Consider the following 18,219-nt stretch of genomic DNA (forward strand, 5'->3'; position numbering starts at 1 on the left):
GTATAATGAATGTCAAATGTAAAACTCTGGTAGTCTTATTATACTATAGTTAGTGTAACGCAGAAATTGTTAGTAGTACTTTTGGGTGGCGCTAAGAGATGCATCCTACTTGGGGGGTTTGGTGTGGGGAGTGGGTGTTGGGGGGGGGTGCAACACAGAAAAGTTTGCGAACCACTGGTGTAACTAATCAAGCCCAGTTCATTGCCTTAGTTAATGACAATATTAGAGGATCTAAAGATTTGATTTATTGTTAAAAATACAATAATTAATACATCCTGCGTTCACGTGTAAGTGTACTTTGACAGCTGTCATTTCCATTACAGATTTGCACAAAACCTATGCAACTTTTTCTAAATAATGTTTTTAAGTTATATAAAAGATCTTTATTTTCAAACCTTTATTTTCTATCATGCATTTCTCTACTTCTCTTACCGTTAAAGTCCAATAAAACATTCACACTTATACTGTGTCTGATACCTCTCCCTCATTCACTCATTCACTATTCCCTATATAGAGAATGACAATAGAGTCCACTATATGGGGAAGAAGCAAATGAAAATGATTGAGCGATTTCGTACAGTGACGTAAATACCATGAGTGAGAGAGCTATCGCAGAGATTCGTCATAAACCCTTACACCCACAGATATTTATAAAGGCTTGATGTGTTACAGTGGAGTCTTTAATGTCATCACCTGGCGGCCATCTTACCACAGGCAGCTTACTCACTCGTAGCATTGAGTTTTAATGGTGCCGGTACTTTAAAATTTTCTACCAATTTTCAAACGGTTTGGTTTCTTATAGTGATGCACCGATGTATTGGCCACCGATATTTATTGTCCGATTTTTGATGAATTTGAAACCATCGGCATTTCGGCAATAGCTTAAGAAAGGCCGATACCGATTGTTTATTAATTAACTGCATAAAGAAATCCATTATATATAAAAAATTTTGTTAATAAAATAAATGCTGAATAGCAAAAACCACTTTTGAAGGTTGGCATGCTGTCTTATTATATTTGTTTTAGCTTAATTTGTGTGGTCAAGTAAAAGTAGGCCTACCTGCACTATTAAAACTCAATGCTATGAGTGAGCGAGCTGCCTGTGGTAAGATGGCCGCCAAATGCGGACGTTCCACTCAATTGGCCAGCAGCGTAGGCGAGACATCTAGCCTTTATACATATCTATGCTTACACCTGTGTGACTATTGATTGTAGCCTACTGTGAAATGGTAAAGTCCAGAGTCGTATAAAGAGAGAGTTATGACACGCTTTTGAAGTCGCCGTTGTAAAATCACAAAAAAGCTCGCCGACGTGATTATTTGTGACAGTGAAACATAACAGAAACACACTAAATTAATATTTAATTTATTATTTATTTATTAATAGTACACATTAAATGTTAAAATAATTATACATGATTTTCGAGGATACACCACTCGTATTACCTACCAAACACAATGAATCACATAGCAGCAGTGTGACTTTCTTATGAGGCTTTTAGCTACTCGCTATTACCTCTTAGTGCAGTGTTCTTCACTCCCAATCCTGGGAGTGCCCTGCAGAGTTTAGATCCAACCTTAATCAAACACACCTACCTGTGATTTTCTAGTGCTCATGAAGACATTGATTAGCTTGCAGGTGTGTTTGATTATGGTTGGAGCTAAACTCTGCAGGGCACCGGCTCTCCAGGGTTGGGAGTGAAGAACACTGCCTTAGTGTTACTCGTAATAGATAGAAAAGATATGATAAGTATATATTAAAGTAGATGGCAACCAGTAATAAAATATTAAACAATTAAATCTATATTATTCACACATTATACACGATTAAAATGTGTATTAGATGTTAAATAAAAGATATAGCAATTATTTTGTTTTTAAAAGGTAGAAAATGACTGACAACAAAAACTAACAAAAGTTATAAACCTACATTTTTGGTGTTTACTGTTAGCAAAGAACCTATATTGACAAGAAGTGAAAGCCAATAGAACGTTCCATTGCCACACCAGCGCCCACCAGCAGCCCTACGAATCCTCCATTTTGGAATGAGAGCGACTTGGGAGTCGGCTAGAAGTGATATGTCGTTTGCAAACGAGCGCCTCCCCAACACTATCCACTAGCTTCTTGTTGTCGCTATGGCAATATCAGCTACTTTATAAAAAAAGTACATTAAAGTCGTTAGTATGTCACTTTAAGTATTGGTTTATACTATTTTTTTCTGAATTATTCTTTTATATTTTCTAAACTTTAAACAATTGTCGCCTGGCGTTGGGGTTAGAGTTGGGTTTGGTTAGGTTTGGTTAGGGATGTCATTTTATGTAAATCTACAATAGGACAAAATAGTTGAGTAACTAATCCGTGAGAATGCCACGGAAAAATGCGGAAATCAGTGAGAATGGCACGGAAAAATTAGCAAAAAATTTCGTGACTATCCAACGAAAATTTGTGAGATCAGGCTGCATATACATAGACATATACACACATATACATTACTCGAAATGGATTAAGTTAAACAAAAACACACCCACTGTCCAAAAGTGACAATTATAGGATAACAGACATAGCAATGCATCATGTTCTATAAGATTATCATGTTTGTAGTGGGATCCAGGAGATGAATATGTACAAAATATATTTCATACCTAGTGGAGTTGGTAACTAATAATAGTAGTAAATGTGTAAAGTAGCATAAAATAGAATTACATAATAAGCCAACCAAAAACTACCTCAAATGTGTATCTATTTAATGATTGGATTCCACAACTGGTAACAACAACAACACAACACATACATACAAGACAAAACAGCATTTATTGTAGGTGCAGGCAAGTGAACAAAATTTACTGATGGCTTAATTTAAAGTGCGTGTTGCAGGTTTTTTTTTTTTACGAATTTGTGCAACTTGCTTGTGTGTAATAACCATTTAAAGTGTTATCCATTGTATTTTATGTTGTTGGGTATCACAAAACCCGAAAAAGTATGAAAAAGTACAGCGGTTTGCAATGATTCTCCTTTCCCCCACAACGCACTGTATGACGTCACGCTGGGGAGAGAATTTACCAAAGCCGCATTGAGAGCATTGAGAATGACTATAGAAAGACGAGTAAAGTACAGTTCTGATAGCGCAGATTATAGATAGATAGACAGACAGACAGACAGACAGACAGACAGACAGACAGACAGATGGATAGGCTAGTATAGAGAGATAGGCAGACAGCCAGATAGCATAACGTTAGCATATCTTCGTGTAGAAAGTAAACAAACAATTAACATACTCGTGCATGCTGGCTTGAGGGGGTCTATGATCCTGCCTGAAATGGGTGTAACTTTATGCGATCTTCAGCACAAACGGTTTTGGCAGCATGTCTCTAATCCTGGAAGGTGAGTGAGGCACGTCACATCTGTTTGCGGGGACCAGCGACCCAAACGCACTCACTTTCTTACAGCCAGTAGCGGAATGGCAATCGAGAGAGTCGGGACTTTCCCGGTGGGTCGATCTGATAATAGTTATACGTTTCGAGTTAACAACACCGTCTGGCGGCGTGATGTGCGCCAGTTCCCGCAGCCCGCTGGTCAAAGTGCAGCCTCTCTGCTCAACAAAGTATATGAAAGTGCTCAACCTGTTCGGCAGGTCCAAACATGTACAGGATTTATTAAAATACGGTGATCAATGAGCGGTTCCTCCTCAAATGGCATAGTCTGGCGTGATGTAAAAAGCCGCCGAACGCCTGTTTATTACAGTATGTATGCGGTCGGATCCGAGTGTGCTGCAGCTGCTGACTGCTGCGTATAAAATGATCGTGTGATTCGTTATAATCGCATAAACAATATAACAAGGCATCCTTTTATTTCACAAAACAATATATTTGAGATATTATTTGATAGACTAGTAAGTGTGGATTAAGGATGTTTAAAAATCTCTAGCCTGGTGGTCAGGACATGAATGGATCAAATCAGCAGATTTGCGAAGTTTTATTTATCTCCACAGATATCATAAATAATAATTAGCATGGTAACTTTGCAGTATAACACATTATATATTTCCTAGGATGTATATATGATTTCCAAATTGTATACGTAAGTATTAAACAGCAATAAATGTCTCATCTATCTCTATGGCTCTGGCTGAGGCTTTCTCCACTTCTACCCAACGTGACGTCATCGCAGAATTGCGTAAAAAAAACGTTAATACCAAAAACTTAAAAAAAGTGTTCTTTAAGACCATTTTTGAGACATTTTAAAAATTATACACATATCTTGAGTGATTTATGTACCCATTAATCGACAGTGGTGGTTAACCTGCAACACGCCCTTTAAGAAACTTCCTATTGCGCTTCTGAATTGGCTGTGAGATTCGTGGAGAATGAATTGGCTGTGAGAATTTTCATTCCAAAATGGCGGCCGCGCTACCGAAGCGCCACCTAGTGGCTCTTGCCAAAAACGCATCAGAGTTTCGTCTCTTGTTCTTCTAATCCATACTCTTTGCTGTTAGTATCATTCAGCTGATTCCAGTTATGTATTCGTTTCCGGTTGCATCATGGAAAATATGAGTGAGCGAGTGTCGAATGAACCCTCAAAATCAAAGTGCATTATGGGTAAAAAGTAGTGAATAAATGTAGGGAATTAAGTTTTTCACTCATTTTTTGGACACCACTACAAAATGGCCGACACCCGATATAGTGCACTATATAGTGGATAGTGAGCGATTTCGGACTAAGCTTTAAACTTTGTGACTCCAACATGTTTGCCTTAAACACTAAACACAGCATTACAAGACCATTCATTTTATTGCATTTCTTTAATCCGATTTCTTTTTAAAACCAGAATGAGATTCGTACTGCTTGCTTAGGGCTCTTAGCAACTTTTTTTGAGGTCACGTTACAAGCACACAGGTTGGCAAAGCCTCACAAGCCTCCGTACAGAGCCCCTTCCCCAGATAATCGTCAATCATTGGGGCCATATTGAGTGTTGCATTTCACCCAATTTATAGCAATAGAAGTGCCCAATCATTGTATCCAATATGTTTAGTATAACCAGAGAGAACATACAGTGAGTAGTAGATGGAAAATCATGTTCAAATAAAAAGTTAAGTTAAAAAGGTTTGCTAGTTTTTCATATATTTCTACATTGTGTGGTATAGTATGTGGATGTGTTAGGTATTGTAACAAGATGTTGTTTTACAGTATAAGAGTGTAACATTATACAGTTGAATTTACAGGTACATAAAATGATTTGTGTTTTACAATTGCAAAATAGTATAGTGTAAATAAAACAATTAATGTATTGCTTATTTTTCATAAAGGAATCCTGGTGACACTGGCGCCACTCTTGGGAATTACACAACCCAGTCTCACAAAGTTGCGTTTTAATAGCAAGAAGTGTGAAAATCGTGCAATACATAGGCCAAATTACACTTTGGTGTGCCTATGATACGCCAGTCCTTCCCATTCACTTAAACCGTGCATCTTTTGTTGTCGTTTTATTTATTTATTTCTAATTTTTTTGCTATTTTTGCCATTTTCACTTGGGTTTAGGGTTAGAACAACTTTTTGTTATATAAAAATGACACTCTAACCCAAACCCCAATTCTAACCCCAACTCCAAGCGACCGTGGTTTAAATAAAGACAAAACATGGAGAAACCTGTATATTAAATAACCTCCTTAAGCACATCTCAAATCCAACCCTAAACCCACGCGAAAATGGTTTAAAAAACAGAAAAAATTGAGAAACCAATAAATAAAACAACAAAAAAAGATGCACCGTTTAAGTGAATGGGAAGGACTGGCATATGCACGCCAAAGTGGAATTTGGTGTATGTATTGCACGATTTTCACACTTCGTGCTATTTATACGCATCTTCATTAAACTGGGTAGGCATTATAGCTCCAATCGAAACTAAGTTTTTGCTTTTTAAAAGCTTCAGAGTCAGTCTAAAACATGTATCACAGGTACTTGTCCAACATTTTACATAGATCCACCTACCTACTGTATAGGTCTACACTAAACATTAAAAAAAATCGTTTTTTTATGTGTATGGACCAGGGAATATGCTACATATTTTATACACCAGTAACAATCTGCTTCTCACTTCATAAATATGTATCCAAACTTTTGAGAGCTTTCTCTTTTGTGAAGGATCTCCAATTATCTGGAATTGTACCACACCCTTCAAACGTTCTGTTATAATACGTTTCCAAATCATTCTGAAATCTACACACAAACCACTTCCAGTATGGCAGGTCTAAATAATCAGTTATGATGGACCAGTTTACAAACTCAGGACCTGCCGTTCTGTATTCTTTCCATAAAACTGTATCATCTGAATCATGACAGGGGTAAAAAAACATACTCTCACTCGCCACTGAAGAGGTGCAGAAATCCAAGCAAAGATTAAGAGTACCTCTGTAAGTCAACCCTCTCATTCCACAGTTTCGATGAAAGGGAGCAGTATGATCTCCAGGATGCTCTTCCATTGTATTAACACAGACAACTTTACAAAAGGGGCATTGAACCCAACAACATTTACAGAAATGCTCAATCAAAATCTCATCTGGGGATTTCCTAAACATTGCCATTCTAATATCAGATGGGTTTGTCAGGTCTTTGTTTAGATCTTCTATGATGTGGCGAAGTCCTTTCTTTACAACCTCTTCCAGAAGTTCATAGTCATTGTTGTCCTGACAGCTGGTACCAGTCAGATGTTCTTTACTGTATTCAAGCTCATCTTTCAAACAGAATGATAAAACTTCCAGCCACATATTTACATCTCCTCTTTTACCTAAGACCTGAGCTGTTGCGGTTTCAGCAGCTGTGATTATGATGTTCTCCTTGTGTCTAATGTTCACTTTCAAAATGGCAAGAGCTAAGGAACTCTCTGAGGTTATATATGTTTCAACTTGAGCTTTGATAAAATCTTCAATGTAGTCTCTGGGATGATGAATGTACTTAATGAACTTGTCAAAGTCCTCCTCCTCTGCTAGGGTTTTCAGAATGTGTTTCTCCAGGTTGGATCTGTTGCCTTTGAAAGCAGGAATATTCATCCGCATCTTTCCTGCGAGATCATATGCAGTTTTGTTGTAGACACTCTGGAGAATGCCTTCTTTTAGTTCATTACAAATCAAGGTCCCAAAAACGTCAGCAGATGTTGAACCTCTGCAGAAACTTTGAAAGACGCTGTAGTATTCAGGTTTCTTTTTCTCTAAATAAATCAATGGATCATTAGCTTCTCTGAACATCTGATGGAGCTCTGCAAACTTCATACCTGCCAACCTGCACACAAAGAGAGTCAAATCCACTGTGAACTCTTTCTTGAATTCATACTGGGTGTGGAGGCACTTGTGGTTTCCTACATTTGTTTTTACAGATTGGGCAATCTCTTGAATGTAGCTTTTGTTGTAACCCATCTTTGCAACTGATTTGGACTTAACCTGGTTTTCAGTTTCACGAACAATACTCTGAACCAAATTTTTTATTGACCGTTGTTCTTCTGATGGAAGGCCAAATAGTTGGGTTCCTAAATGGATACCAAATTTTTTAATGGGATTTACATATATGGAGAAATCAGTCATTTGAATTATCCTTTCAAATTTGTTTAATCTCTCCAACACAAGTGTGTCTTCATGAATTTCAGCTAGAATTTTAAGTATATCATTGACAATATTAATGTCTTCATGAGGGCGAACATCCCCTGCCAGCTCAGAGACCCACTTCCACCACACTTTATCAAACTCTGTCTTCAGCTCATTCTCATCAAGTTGCTTTTGTTTAAGACTCAAACCCAGCTCTTTGCTTTTCTTAAAGAGTTTTCGCTCATGCAGTGTTTTCTCCCAGTCAAGTTTGGTGAGAGCTTCCTTTTGACAAATTAAGTTATCAAGCATAGCACTCCTGAGACTCCAGGTCCATTTTGCACACTTTTCCTCTAATGCCCTGTACAATGCAATCTCAACAGTATTCTTAAAGCTGAAAACAAAGTTTTCATTCAAAAGTGCATTCCAGACATCACCAATACGATCTCTGAATTGTCCCAGTGTTACACCATTAGATTCAGAAGCATGAGAGAGTATAGCGTTCTTAAGTTCTTGCACATTTTCACTGTAGCATGGATTGGGTGGAGCCATAGGTGGGCTGCCCTCCCAGAGTTGGGCAAAATATCGCACATCAGACTTAATATCAAATTTAATGACATCACTGAAAAATTCAACATCACAACCTTCCTCTTTAGCAGCCAACTCAGTCATCTCATCCAGTTTCTCTTCTAAGCGTCTCTTCAGGTTCTTCTCATCGGCTGTGACGTCTCCATTATTCTGAAGCACAAACATGCACCTTGGAGTCAGTCGCACCTTCTTCATCCTGAAAAAAACTTGAACAACAATCTGAAGGATGTCCTGCATCTCTGCTGGATTTTCACCAAACATGCTGATCAGGGTCATATTACCTAGACCAACCACAAATGTTGCCATTTCGTTGTCATGCTGTCTTGTTGATCTGCCAGCCAATTCAAGAGCACAAAGCCCCTCAGTATCAACAATAAGAATGTATTCAAATTTTAAATATTTTAGTTCTTCTGACACCTTGACCAGCTGCATGAAGGCTCCTCTGGTGCACCTGCCAGCGCTGACTGCAAACTGCAATCCAAACATGGCATTCAGCAAAGTGGATTTGCCAGTACTCTGAATCCCCAAAACAGACAAGACAAAGACTCTCTGGTCTCCTAGTATCTTGATAAGCTCATCTAGAACAGCTTTAACCCATATCAGAGGAACATGAGCTGCATCACCATCCATCAGCTCCAACGGGTATCCAGAAACCATGAGCTCTGCGGCAAGTCGTGGGAGAGAAGTAACATTAAATTGATATACTGTTGCTTTATTCTTCTTGACAGATTCATGCGATTCATAAATCTGGCCAATCTCTCTCAACAAGTGTTCCAAGCCAAATGTTGCTTCATCGAGTTTTTCAGACATTTTCTCAAGTTGTATTTGTTCTGATTGCTCAGATTTATCATGTTTCTTTTTCAAATCCAACACTATTGACCATTTTTGATCATATTTATGATGAAGTGCTGAGAGGTCTTCTGATGTATATTCATCCAGCAGGAACCCAAGCCATCTGATGAAATACAGCTTCTCATTATCTTTGCTAGAGTTGAGTTTTTCAATAAACATCTTCATAAATGTAGTCACACCAGATTCTTTCTGCTTTTCTCTGATTTTAAACATTTCCATTTGTTTTTGGCTGTTATGCATTTCAATGTTGTTTCCTTGAGGTCGATGTAGTTCTTTGTTCTTCTGACACCAATCGTGCCACAACTTTCCCTGACATGGCAGAAATGTTTCTTTAATATTAGAGAGTTCATTGTTTTCTAGTAATGTTGTCATCTGTTTTGCCATTTCATGTGCCCTCTTGCAGTCTTCATCATTCTCATCTACTTTGACTTCTGAGTGTTTGACCATATCTGAAAGTTTAAACTTGGAAATTGTTTTTGAGAGACACTCATTGATGGTTCTTCTCAGTTCTTCAGACACCTCAAATTTATTTATATCTTTTAAACCGATTTTATATTTGCCTCCTCGCATCTCTGTAACAACAGATTCCTCTTCAGTCAGAAGGCAGATAAGTGGCTTTGAGTTGTTGTACAGATCTTCCACAATTGTCATACTTCTGTGACTTCTATCCAGATGAGGCAAAATCACAACATTTATTGAGGACTCTTCAGTGAGGATTTTTAGCTGTGGCTCATGAGCTTGTGCATCACCATGAAGATTACAGAACGCAACACAATCTGTGAATTTATCCATCTTCTCCCCAGACGGGCAATACCAGGCAATCTCAACAACTCCGTCCATCAGCAGACGAGATTTGCTGCTTCCACGGCAGTGCCTGTGAAAGAAAGTCTCATGCCGTTCATTGATCAAACTGTTCATGATTTGAGATTTGGATGTAGAAACTGCTGACAACCTAAAAAATGCAACCATAGGTGTCTCTGCCTGATAGATTGCCTGACTTTTGCTTTCATTCTTCTCATATAACTTCCAACTCTTCTTTATTTGTCGGAAGGTCCATAATGGAAACTCAATCCTTTGGTAGAAAGGATTGGGCACAAGCAGAGGAACAGCATACTGACACTGTGACAGTTTGGTTACTATGAGCTGGCGAAGAAAATTATCTGCATGAAGAAACACTGCCATCTGAATGTCCATTGGATGAAGAGGATGCATTTTATTCACTTCATCAACAGGCGCAGACCTACCAAAAATATTATCAAAAGCACCACTAGGTGCTGTATCTAAAACTTTTGTCCTGTGTCTCTTCAGCTGTTTTCTTTCTTTTATTTGAATGTATCTTGCTCTGTAATCCATCATAAGGAGTTTCTGTATGAAAGTTTGAACCAAGTCCTTTTCCTCACAAGGTTCATGTCTCTGCAACATCACTGGTGTTACCTGCAGAAAGTCTTGTGAATTCAGTTGAATCAGACTAAGATTGAGTCTTCTGAAAAGCAGCTTAATTTGCTGTTTGATCTTGTCCTTGTCTTCAGATTGAACTGACTCTACTCCCACAGCCTCACACTTGTTTTCTTCTTCCTGCTATATTAGCAAAGAATTTAGACATTATTTATTTTTAAGACCATTACTAGTCTGTTATTTGAAATTTAATACAATGATAATGGTGTACTAGGTATTGAGCCCAATAGGCTCTCCTGATTTTGCCAAGTGGTTGATGTCCTCAGGGCAATGTTATGTTGACCCTGGGACAACATTTCAATCAACCAATCAGATATTTATAATAAGTTTACAGTGTGTTTTAAGTTTAAGCTTACAACCAGGATTAGCTGTTTCTAGACCATTGTTTTTCACTTATCATGTCCCTATGATTTTAGGGTTTGGTTATGGTTAGGGTTGGGGTATGGGGTGGGTTTAGGTTTTATTTAGAAAAATGTTGTCCCTGGGTCAACACAATATGTTGCCCTGAGGACATCAACCTTCAATAATCAAAGGTGTAAATGCTTTTGAGCGTGCATGTGCGTGTGTATTACCTTATCATATTCTTGCACATGAAAATAGTTTTCTAAACAAAAATAAACAAAGAAAAGATTTTAGATGGTAAAAGAAGGATTTAATGGAGGATAATAAAATGCTGTTGTGGATAATTTTGCCACATTCTCCTATAGTGTCTTATAAAATGCATTGACAATCTTGACTCTTAAGTGCTAAAGAGAAAATTGGGAAAATTAATTGAATTATAACTTTGGGTTTACATTTTCTACCATTAGAAATAACCACTGTTTACTGTTTATTTTAAATCAAAATGTAAATGTAAATGATTTTTGGGGTGTACTACTGTACACTGTACACACAAACACATGCTGGGCTGTTTTTAGCCTTGCTTGGTAATTATTGGACAGAAGTGGGTCCAAATTTACCCAATGCTGGGTTGTTGTTGCCCAACCATGGGCTGTAATAAACAAACATAGCAGTATGTTCTGCCCAATATTTTTTGTAACCGCAAATAACTTTTTATGCTAAGCAACGCACTAACTATGTTAAAAAACTGCATAATAAACTAAAAAAAGTTGGATTTTTCAACTTAAAATTTCAATTCAGTTTAATTTACATTTTTAGGTGTAACCAATTAAAGTAATTTTTTAAGTTGATACAACTTTTCACTTTTTACAGTGTAGAAAATTTTTAATTGGGTCACTTAAACTTACCTCCTATTAAGTCCCTTTTTTGTTTTTTGATGATGGCTGGAATAAAAATAATAAATAAAATAACAAGAGAATGATTCACAAAATCTTGAAATAAAACGTATTATGCAAAATCCACTTTTACAAGTTGTTTTGGTCAAAATTTGTGTTTGCTGTGTGTGTGAACATCAACCCTATAATGAAAAAATCCACCCTTTCCTTCTTTTGTAATTCCCACTAAACCAAAGCAGTCTCATTAGATATGCTGTTTTGATTCTTTTGTTAATGTGATGAAAAGAGCCACTTTTTTCAGCCACTGAATTTTACACAAAAGCTTTTCTAAATGTGTTTGTCATCACGTTAATTTGTAGCACTAATGAGGTTTTGCCTCATAATTTTAGCTTTTAGTAATGCTTTACTTTACAATACTAAAAACAAAGGTTTTACACAATTCCGTAGATTGTGGCTTTTGTGGCTGATTATAGGCCATAAAGAGACAAGAAAAATTTATTATTTTAAGAACCGTTTACTGAATGGTTCATACACAAATCAATACACAAATTTCCAATTTCTGTTTCACATATAATTTAAAGATTTTTAACAGTTGTGTAAGCTTTTCTCTCATAAACACTAATTAAGGTGGGTACTTACTTTCGTGAATTGATTCATTACTCTTCACCTTTCTCTCTTCAGGTTCTGGTTCTTGCATTTCCATTCTCTCGTCATGATTAGGATGTGAGGTCAAATAACGCCAAACATACTTCAGCATTTTTCTGAAAGATAATAATAATTAATTACTTGACTTGGGGGGAGATTCCCACAAGCATCATTGGTCAAATATGGTCGCAAGTTTTTGTCGTTACAGCATTGTTGAAGTGTTAATTAAGTTAAAAAAATGTCCTGAATTAGTTCCTGCATAGATGTATTAATGATGGTCCCCATACACCAGTACCCATATTTGTAAAGTGCAAAATAGTAAAAAAAATCTAAATGTAGGAACCAAAATGTAAATTTTTTTTAAAATGACATATCATGCAGCATATGCAATGAACAGGCAAGTATAATACAAAATAGTGAAAGTTGAAGTCCCTTACGCATTAGGCTACTTACAATGAAGGCTGCTTACAGGAAGCTATAAATAACTATTATTACTTTCATTTACTTTATATTGGGACCCACCCTCTTTTTAAAACCAATGGTATTGGACCCACTCACTTCTAATTTTCTATTTTGTGCATGTCTCATTTAGAGTCCATATAAATTAAACTCCATTTTGTGTTTTCACTACTTTCGCCAACTGCACTGCCGCGAGTGATGCAAATTGAGGTGAACGAAGGTTTTAGGCAAAGCAAGTGTTTATTTAAAATTCACCAGAATTCAAGAAAATGGCATCTACTCTGGTAAAGGTTTTGGGACCCCACCCAAATTTTTTTGCAAGCTTGCAGTTTTTCCACCTACATCCACTTCAAATGTTAAATCTTTCTGGTTTAGTGTATAAACACATCTGTCTTATTACTACAACCACATATGAAATAATAACAAAGCTTAATGTCTTTATCCTCAATGGCACAACATGTTGGACTGGTTACTTGGTTTCAGATGTCAGGTGCATCATGAATAGCAACCAAATTTACTCAAATTTACAACACATGCGTTTTACATCACTTCTACACACCTGCTGCAGGAAAAGAAGGAGAGAATAGCTTTGCTAACACCAACATGAATTCAATGTTATTAAGAAATTATCTTTCATCATGACATAACTTTAAAGATGCCACGTTTTTTATTGCTATAATGCAGTGGTCTCCAACATGGAGCCCGCACGGAGTCTGTGATTTGCCCGCCAAAGCACATTCTATTTATAGCCTCAATTGTAATATTTATTTATTACATATTTTTTATATTAGCTTGGCTTCTTTTATCTACATTTTAAACAATGATTAAACAAACCAAAAAGTAAAATCAAATAAAATGAACAAGTAAAAGAAAAAGGTTTTGAGAAAACTATATCAAAAAAGTAGCTCTCCAGATTGTTTTATCCATGGTCTGCCACCATGGATAAAACAATCTGGAGAGCCCTTACTCACAAAAAAAGTTGGAGACCCCTGCCCCAATGTCTTAAAAAGCTTGTGAATCTCTACACAATCAGGTTTACCTTCCATATTTAAAATAAGCCACATCATTTTTCATTCAAAAGATTTATAAAGAATTATAAATAAATGATTTGTAAATTAAAAATTTTATCCAAAGCCACTTAAAAAAGTAAGGAGAACATTAACGTCAAATATTCTAACAAGGCAAAATTTGATAAGTGCCCTAATAAAGATGGTGTTTGATTTTCTAAATGCCTTAATATTTGATCTTTAAAATAATCTAAACAATTATTTGTACCAAAAAGACATCTCTTCATGCAAAGAAATAGGCAAGCAATTTTATAATATGTTCAGAGATAAGCAGCAGTCATTGTGCTAAGAGGAGGTAAAAAGAATAAATAAATAAAAAAATTTGAATAAAAGATTAAAATACTCACACTGAGTTTCTTTTTCTTTTCACAGGGACGTTTAAAAGAGCAGAGCGACAGGAAGATTTAAATGCCGCCCATAGGCTGCTGGGGGCGTGTGTTTAAAAACATTTAAATAGTGACATGACAATCCACATAATCCTCAACAATAACACACACAGCAAACGAAATAACAGAAGTGAGTGAAGAGTAAATCTTTCAGCACCTGGCAGTGGAACAAAGGAATTTTAAAGAACAAATTTGATTTTATAATAATGCACAATGGGTTTGGCAAGTACGGATAGGCACATACTTTTGATTTTTAGAAAATTAACAATAGAAGAGGAATATAAGAATCAACCTATGTATTTGGCATAATGTTAATTGATTTTTGATATAATGTTTATGATTGATTTTGTTTTTTAATTTAAGAATACGTGGCATATACTTTTCCTAAATCATTTGTGAAAGGCTTATCTTTCTCCGTCTGACAACTAACGTTGAAGAATATATTTTATGTGTCACTTTTTCAGTTTGTGTGACATAAATTAATTTACTGAAATAGGGGAGAACCGGGGCGAAAGTAACCCGGGACAAAAGTAACAAAACGATTTCTCCGAGCCCTGATTCCATTTGCATTCCAAACAATGACAGCATTTTTAGCACGTAACCCTTGACAGAGCGGAAAAATTGCGTTATATACTCACCATTTTGCACGTTTATGTCCAAAAAGGTGTTTTCAGAAGTAAATTCCTAAAGCGGTCATTTTTTTCTTGTAACGCATTGTGTTTCTCGTTTCATGTGTTAGTACTTAGTGCACTAACACATCCTGAAGTTTGACTTCTCAGAGTTTTTCAAAATAAAGTTAATTGTGTTTAAATGTCAGGAGTTCTTGTCGGGATCACAGTAAGAGGAGAGTGGGGTAATATGAGCCGATTTTTTTATATGTTGCCTTCTCTGCATGAAAAAATGAGACAGAAGTCAAACAAAAACATCAAACCTTTATTTAAGGATGTCTTATGTTAAATAAAATGATAAGAATGCCTTTATAACAAAGGGATTTGAAAAGGTGGCTTCTAAGGTGACACCAGGCCCGGTACTAGGCTTGCTGGACTGGGGGGGCAGTCAGGATTTTTGGGTGGGCAGCCATTTCTCGACTAAAATGATTCATACACTAAAATTATGGATGTTTCAATCCAATATTACTTTGCATGTCTTATAATAAAAGGCAATTTATATGTCATTTTGCACGTTCACATTTTAAAAGTAGATGCAATTAGATTAATGATTTATAATGTTATAATGATTACACTAGTTTGACACATTTAGTCACAGTTAATGAAATCAGGCAAGCAGGTGATATGAATACAAAGCTGTACATATAGCTATATTTTATTAATGTTTACACTGCATTAAATCTATTATTTCACTTATAGATAAATTAAAGCCATTCTTATACCTACCCTACCCAACATATGCCTTTATTCTAAATAAACACTTGTTAGGAACTTTATTTCCACTACTCAAACATTTTCTTCATGTAAAATAATGTATTTTCAATGTGATAAGCTGTATTGTCATTAATTCCTGACGCTATCATTGCTGCTGCAGCAACCTCAAATATCATTCACAACAAAGCACAATGCTTTAAATAATATATTGTTGCATCATGCAAGCAATTTGACATGCATGACAAATTCGTCAAAGGTTATCCTGTTTGCCTATAACAGCACCAGACAAAAGCACAAGCCCTAAAATACTGTAAGTGTGATTTGCGACGAGACCAAAGATAAGTCAAACTGCTTTGTTTATAACACAGCAAATGAGATATTATAATACAACGCAACATTATAAAATACAACGTTTTACCTTACGATGACCTTGCGAAGTGAAAGCTCCTCTTGAACTTAAAAGTCTGTAGATTTTTGCGTGTGAAGTTTTCCTCAAACACGAGCTAAATGAGCTGATGAATGACGATGACAAAACCGCTAAAATTTGATTTTAAAACTGCACGCGATGCTCAGCTGTTACAATACTGTATATTTACTGTATAACCATCTTATATCATTAATATCTACTATATAGTATGCCACAACCAAACTGCATATTCTAATTTTAATAAACAGAACTACGTCTAAAACAAACACATGAAATGCTGCTGGAGACTTGCCATTGGCTGTTGTATTTGCATGAATAAATAATGAGGTGAGTCTAAGAAAGGATAAGGGGCTATTTTGGGCATGTTTTACTATAAAAAAAGTTTTAATTTAATATGTGTTGGGTTATTACGTTTATGTAATACTAAATTGCATTGTTTTTGATATATATTTTAAAGATGCGTTTTTTTTTTTATTTACCGTCATAGAGAACAGTAGTACTTTTCTTGTGACTTAAATACTGCTGAAAAGACCTCCAAGGTTTGAATAAGCTAATCAGACGTTAGTGGGCGGGAGCTGTAAACGCTAGCGCTTGCCTAAAGAAGACTTTTTTTGTGTAAAGAGACTCCGTTATTTTAAGGTTGGCTGGACATTTTTGGGGGGGGCACAAGGAAAATCTGAGGGGGCAATGCCCCCCCAGCCCCCCTGTAGACCCGGCCCTGGGTGACACACCAACTTTTTTTGTTTAAACCTGAACATAGTTTAAAAAAAACTTTTCTTACATTTCAATTTAAAGGTGCCAAAGAATGCATTGAAATCAGAGGTGTCATGCCCATTCAAACTGAGGGGGCACGTGCCCCCTTGGTTTTTTGAGCCAAATGGATGTTGCATGCGACCTGAAAATCAAACAAGCGTCCATCAATCAGTAACTTGTCTTTTAATCTGTTTAATATGCAAAATATTATTAATTCTGTGCTGCATCCTTGTCACTTTTCAGAGATTTTTGCCGTTATGATAGTGTTTTGAACATGTTACATTACTTTCTGGCGGCAGGCGCTGCAGTCAGAGCAGCCGCAGACGTCATCAGCGTGAGCGCGCTCACGAGCTTTCATGTTGCTGCTGCATTTGCCTATCTGAGGAATTAAAACATGCAAGAAACGCTCACAACATTTTCAAACCCCAGTACGTTAATGTGCAGTTAACCTCCTCTGTGTAGAAAATGTATGGTTTAAAATGTGACCGTCTCAACGTTATATTAGTAGAAATTTTCATCAGAAAAGATTAATCTTCTTGGCACAACGCCAAAGTTCGCCAGAGTTCACGTGGGCACGGGATCACACATGCTCACATATGAGGTAAAATTTAATGCAAAAATTTGTTCCACCAATCATTTTATCTAAACATATTTTTAAAAATCATTATTGAATATTAAAATCAATCAAGTTGCTATAGCTTATGTCATTTTCGTTGGTTGCTCTAGTTGCCATCAAACGATGCTTTGATGTACAGAATCTGTCAAAATGTATACTCTTACCATCCATACCACCATGAATGTTTCCATTGAATCGTGGTGGATTTAGGAAATTATACTTTCAGTGTTAGTAGTAGTATTTTGTAGAAGACACACCAATATAAATGTTATGCACCAAAATTCAGGACTTTATTTAAGGAGATGAAAGAAATGACTTAGGAAAAACCCAGATGCACTGATTGTCTCACCCTGATATCCCCAATTTCTGGGGACAGAAATAAAATAAAGTCTCATTACACGATAATGCCAAGGCTTAGTGGGATAAAATTAACTTTATAATTTCTTACATCTATCTTAAACAAAATAGTGAACTAAAAATAAAAAAATGACAAAAACTGGGTATTATATGATCTTTATTATTCATTACACCCCTTCTACTATACTCCTGACACCTACCTAACACTGAAACGGCTCAACACCCACAAGGCGGCGTGAGTTTCGAAACTCCTTTATCCGGAATCGATACTCAGACCAAACCAATGACATGTTTCACACAAACCGAGGCCTCGTTTGTCAATGGTCATGAGATTTCTACATTAACGACACGAGCCTCGAATCAAGAAGCTTGTTTGACTTCATGAGGCGCCGCAAGAACCGACAGCCAGATGACCATAAAGTACTGTGAGA

At 36.4% G+C, this 18,219-nt stretch overlaps 1 protein-coding gene across 1 annotated transcript; it reads right to left on the reverse strand.

Moving 5' to 3' along the window:
* Positions 1-5,500: 5,500 nt before the first annotated feature.
* LOC135733702 (interferon-induced very large GTPase 1-like) lies at positions 5,501-10,639 on the reverse strand. The gene has a single exon (XM_065252496.2). The coding sequence runs from the start codon at positions 10,426-10,428 to the stop codon at positions 6,091-6,093; it is 4,338 nt and encodes a 1,445-aa protein (XP_065108568.2). The 5' UTR covers positions 10,429-10,639; the 3' UTR covers positions 5,501-6,090.
* Positions 10,640-18,219: the final 7,580 nt, after the last annotated feature.

Source organism: Paramisgurnus dabryanus, chromosome 3 (genome assembly GCF_030506205.2).
Source record: "Paramisgurnus dabryanus chromosome 3, PD_genome_1.1, whole genome shotgun sequence".
Lineage (NCBI taxonomy): Eukaryota > Metazoa > Chordata > Actinopteri > Cypriniformes > Cobitidae > Paramisgurnus > Paramisgurnus dabryanus.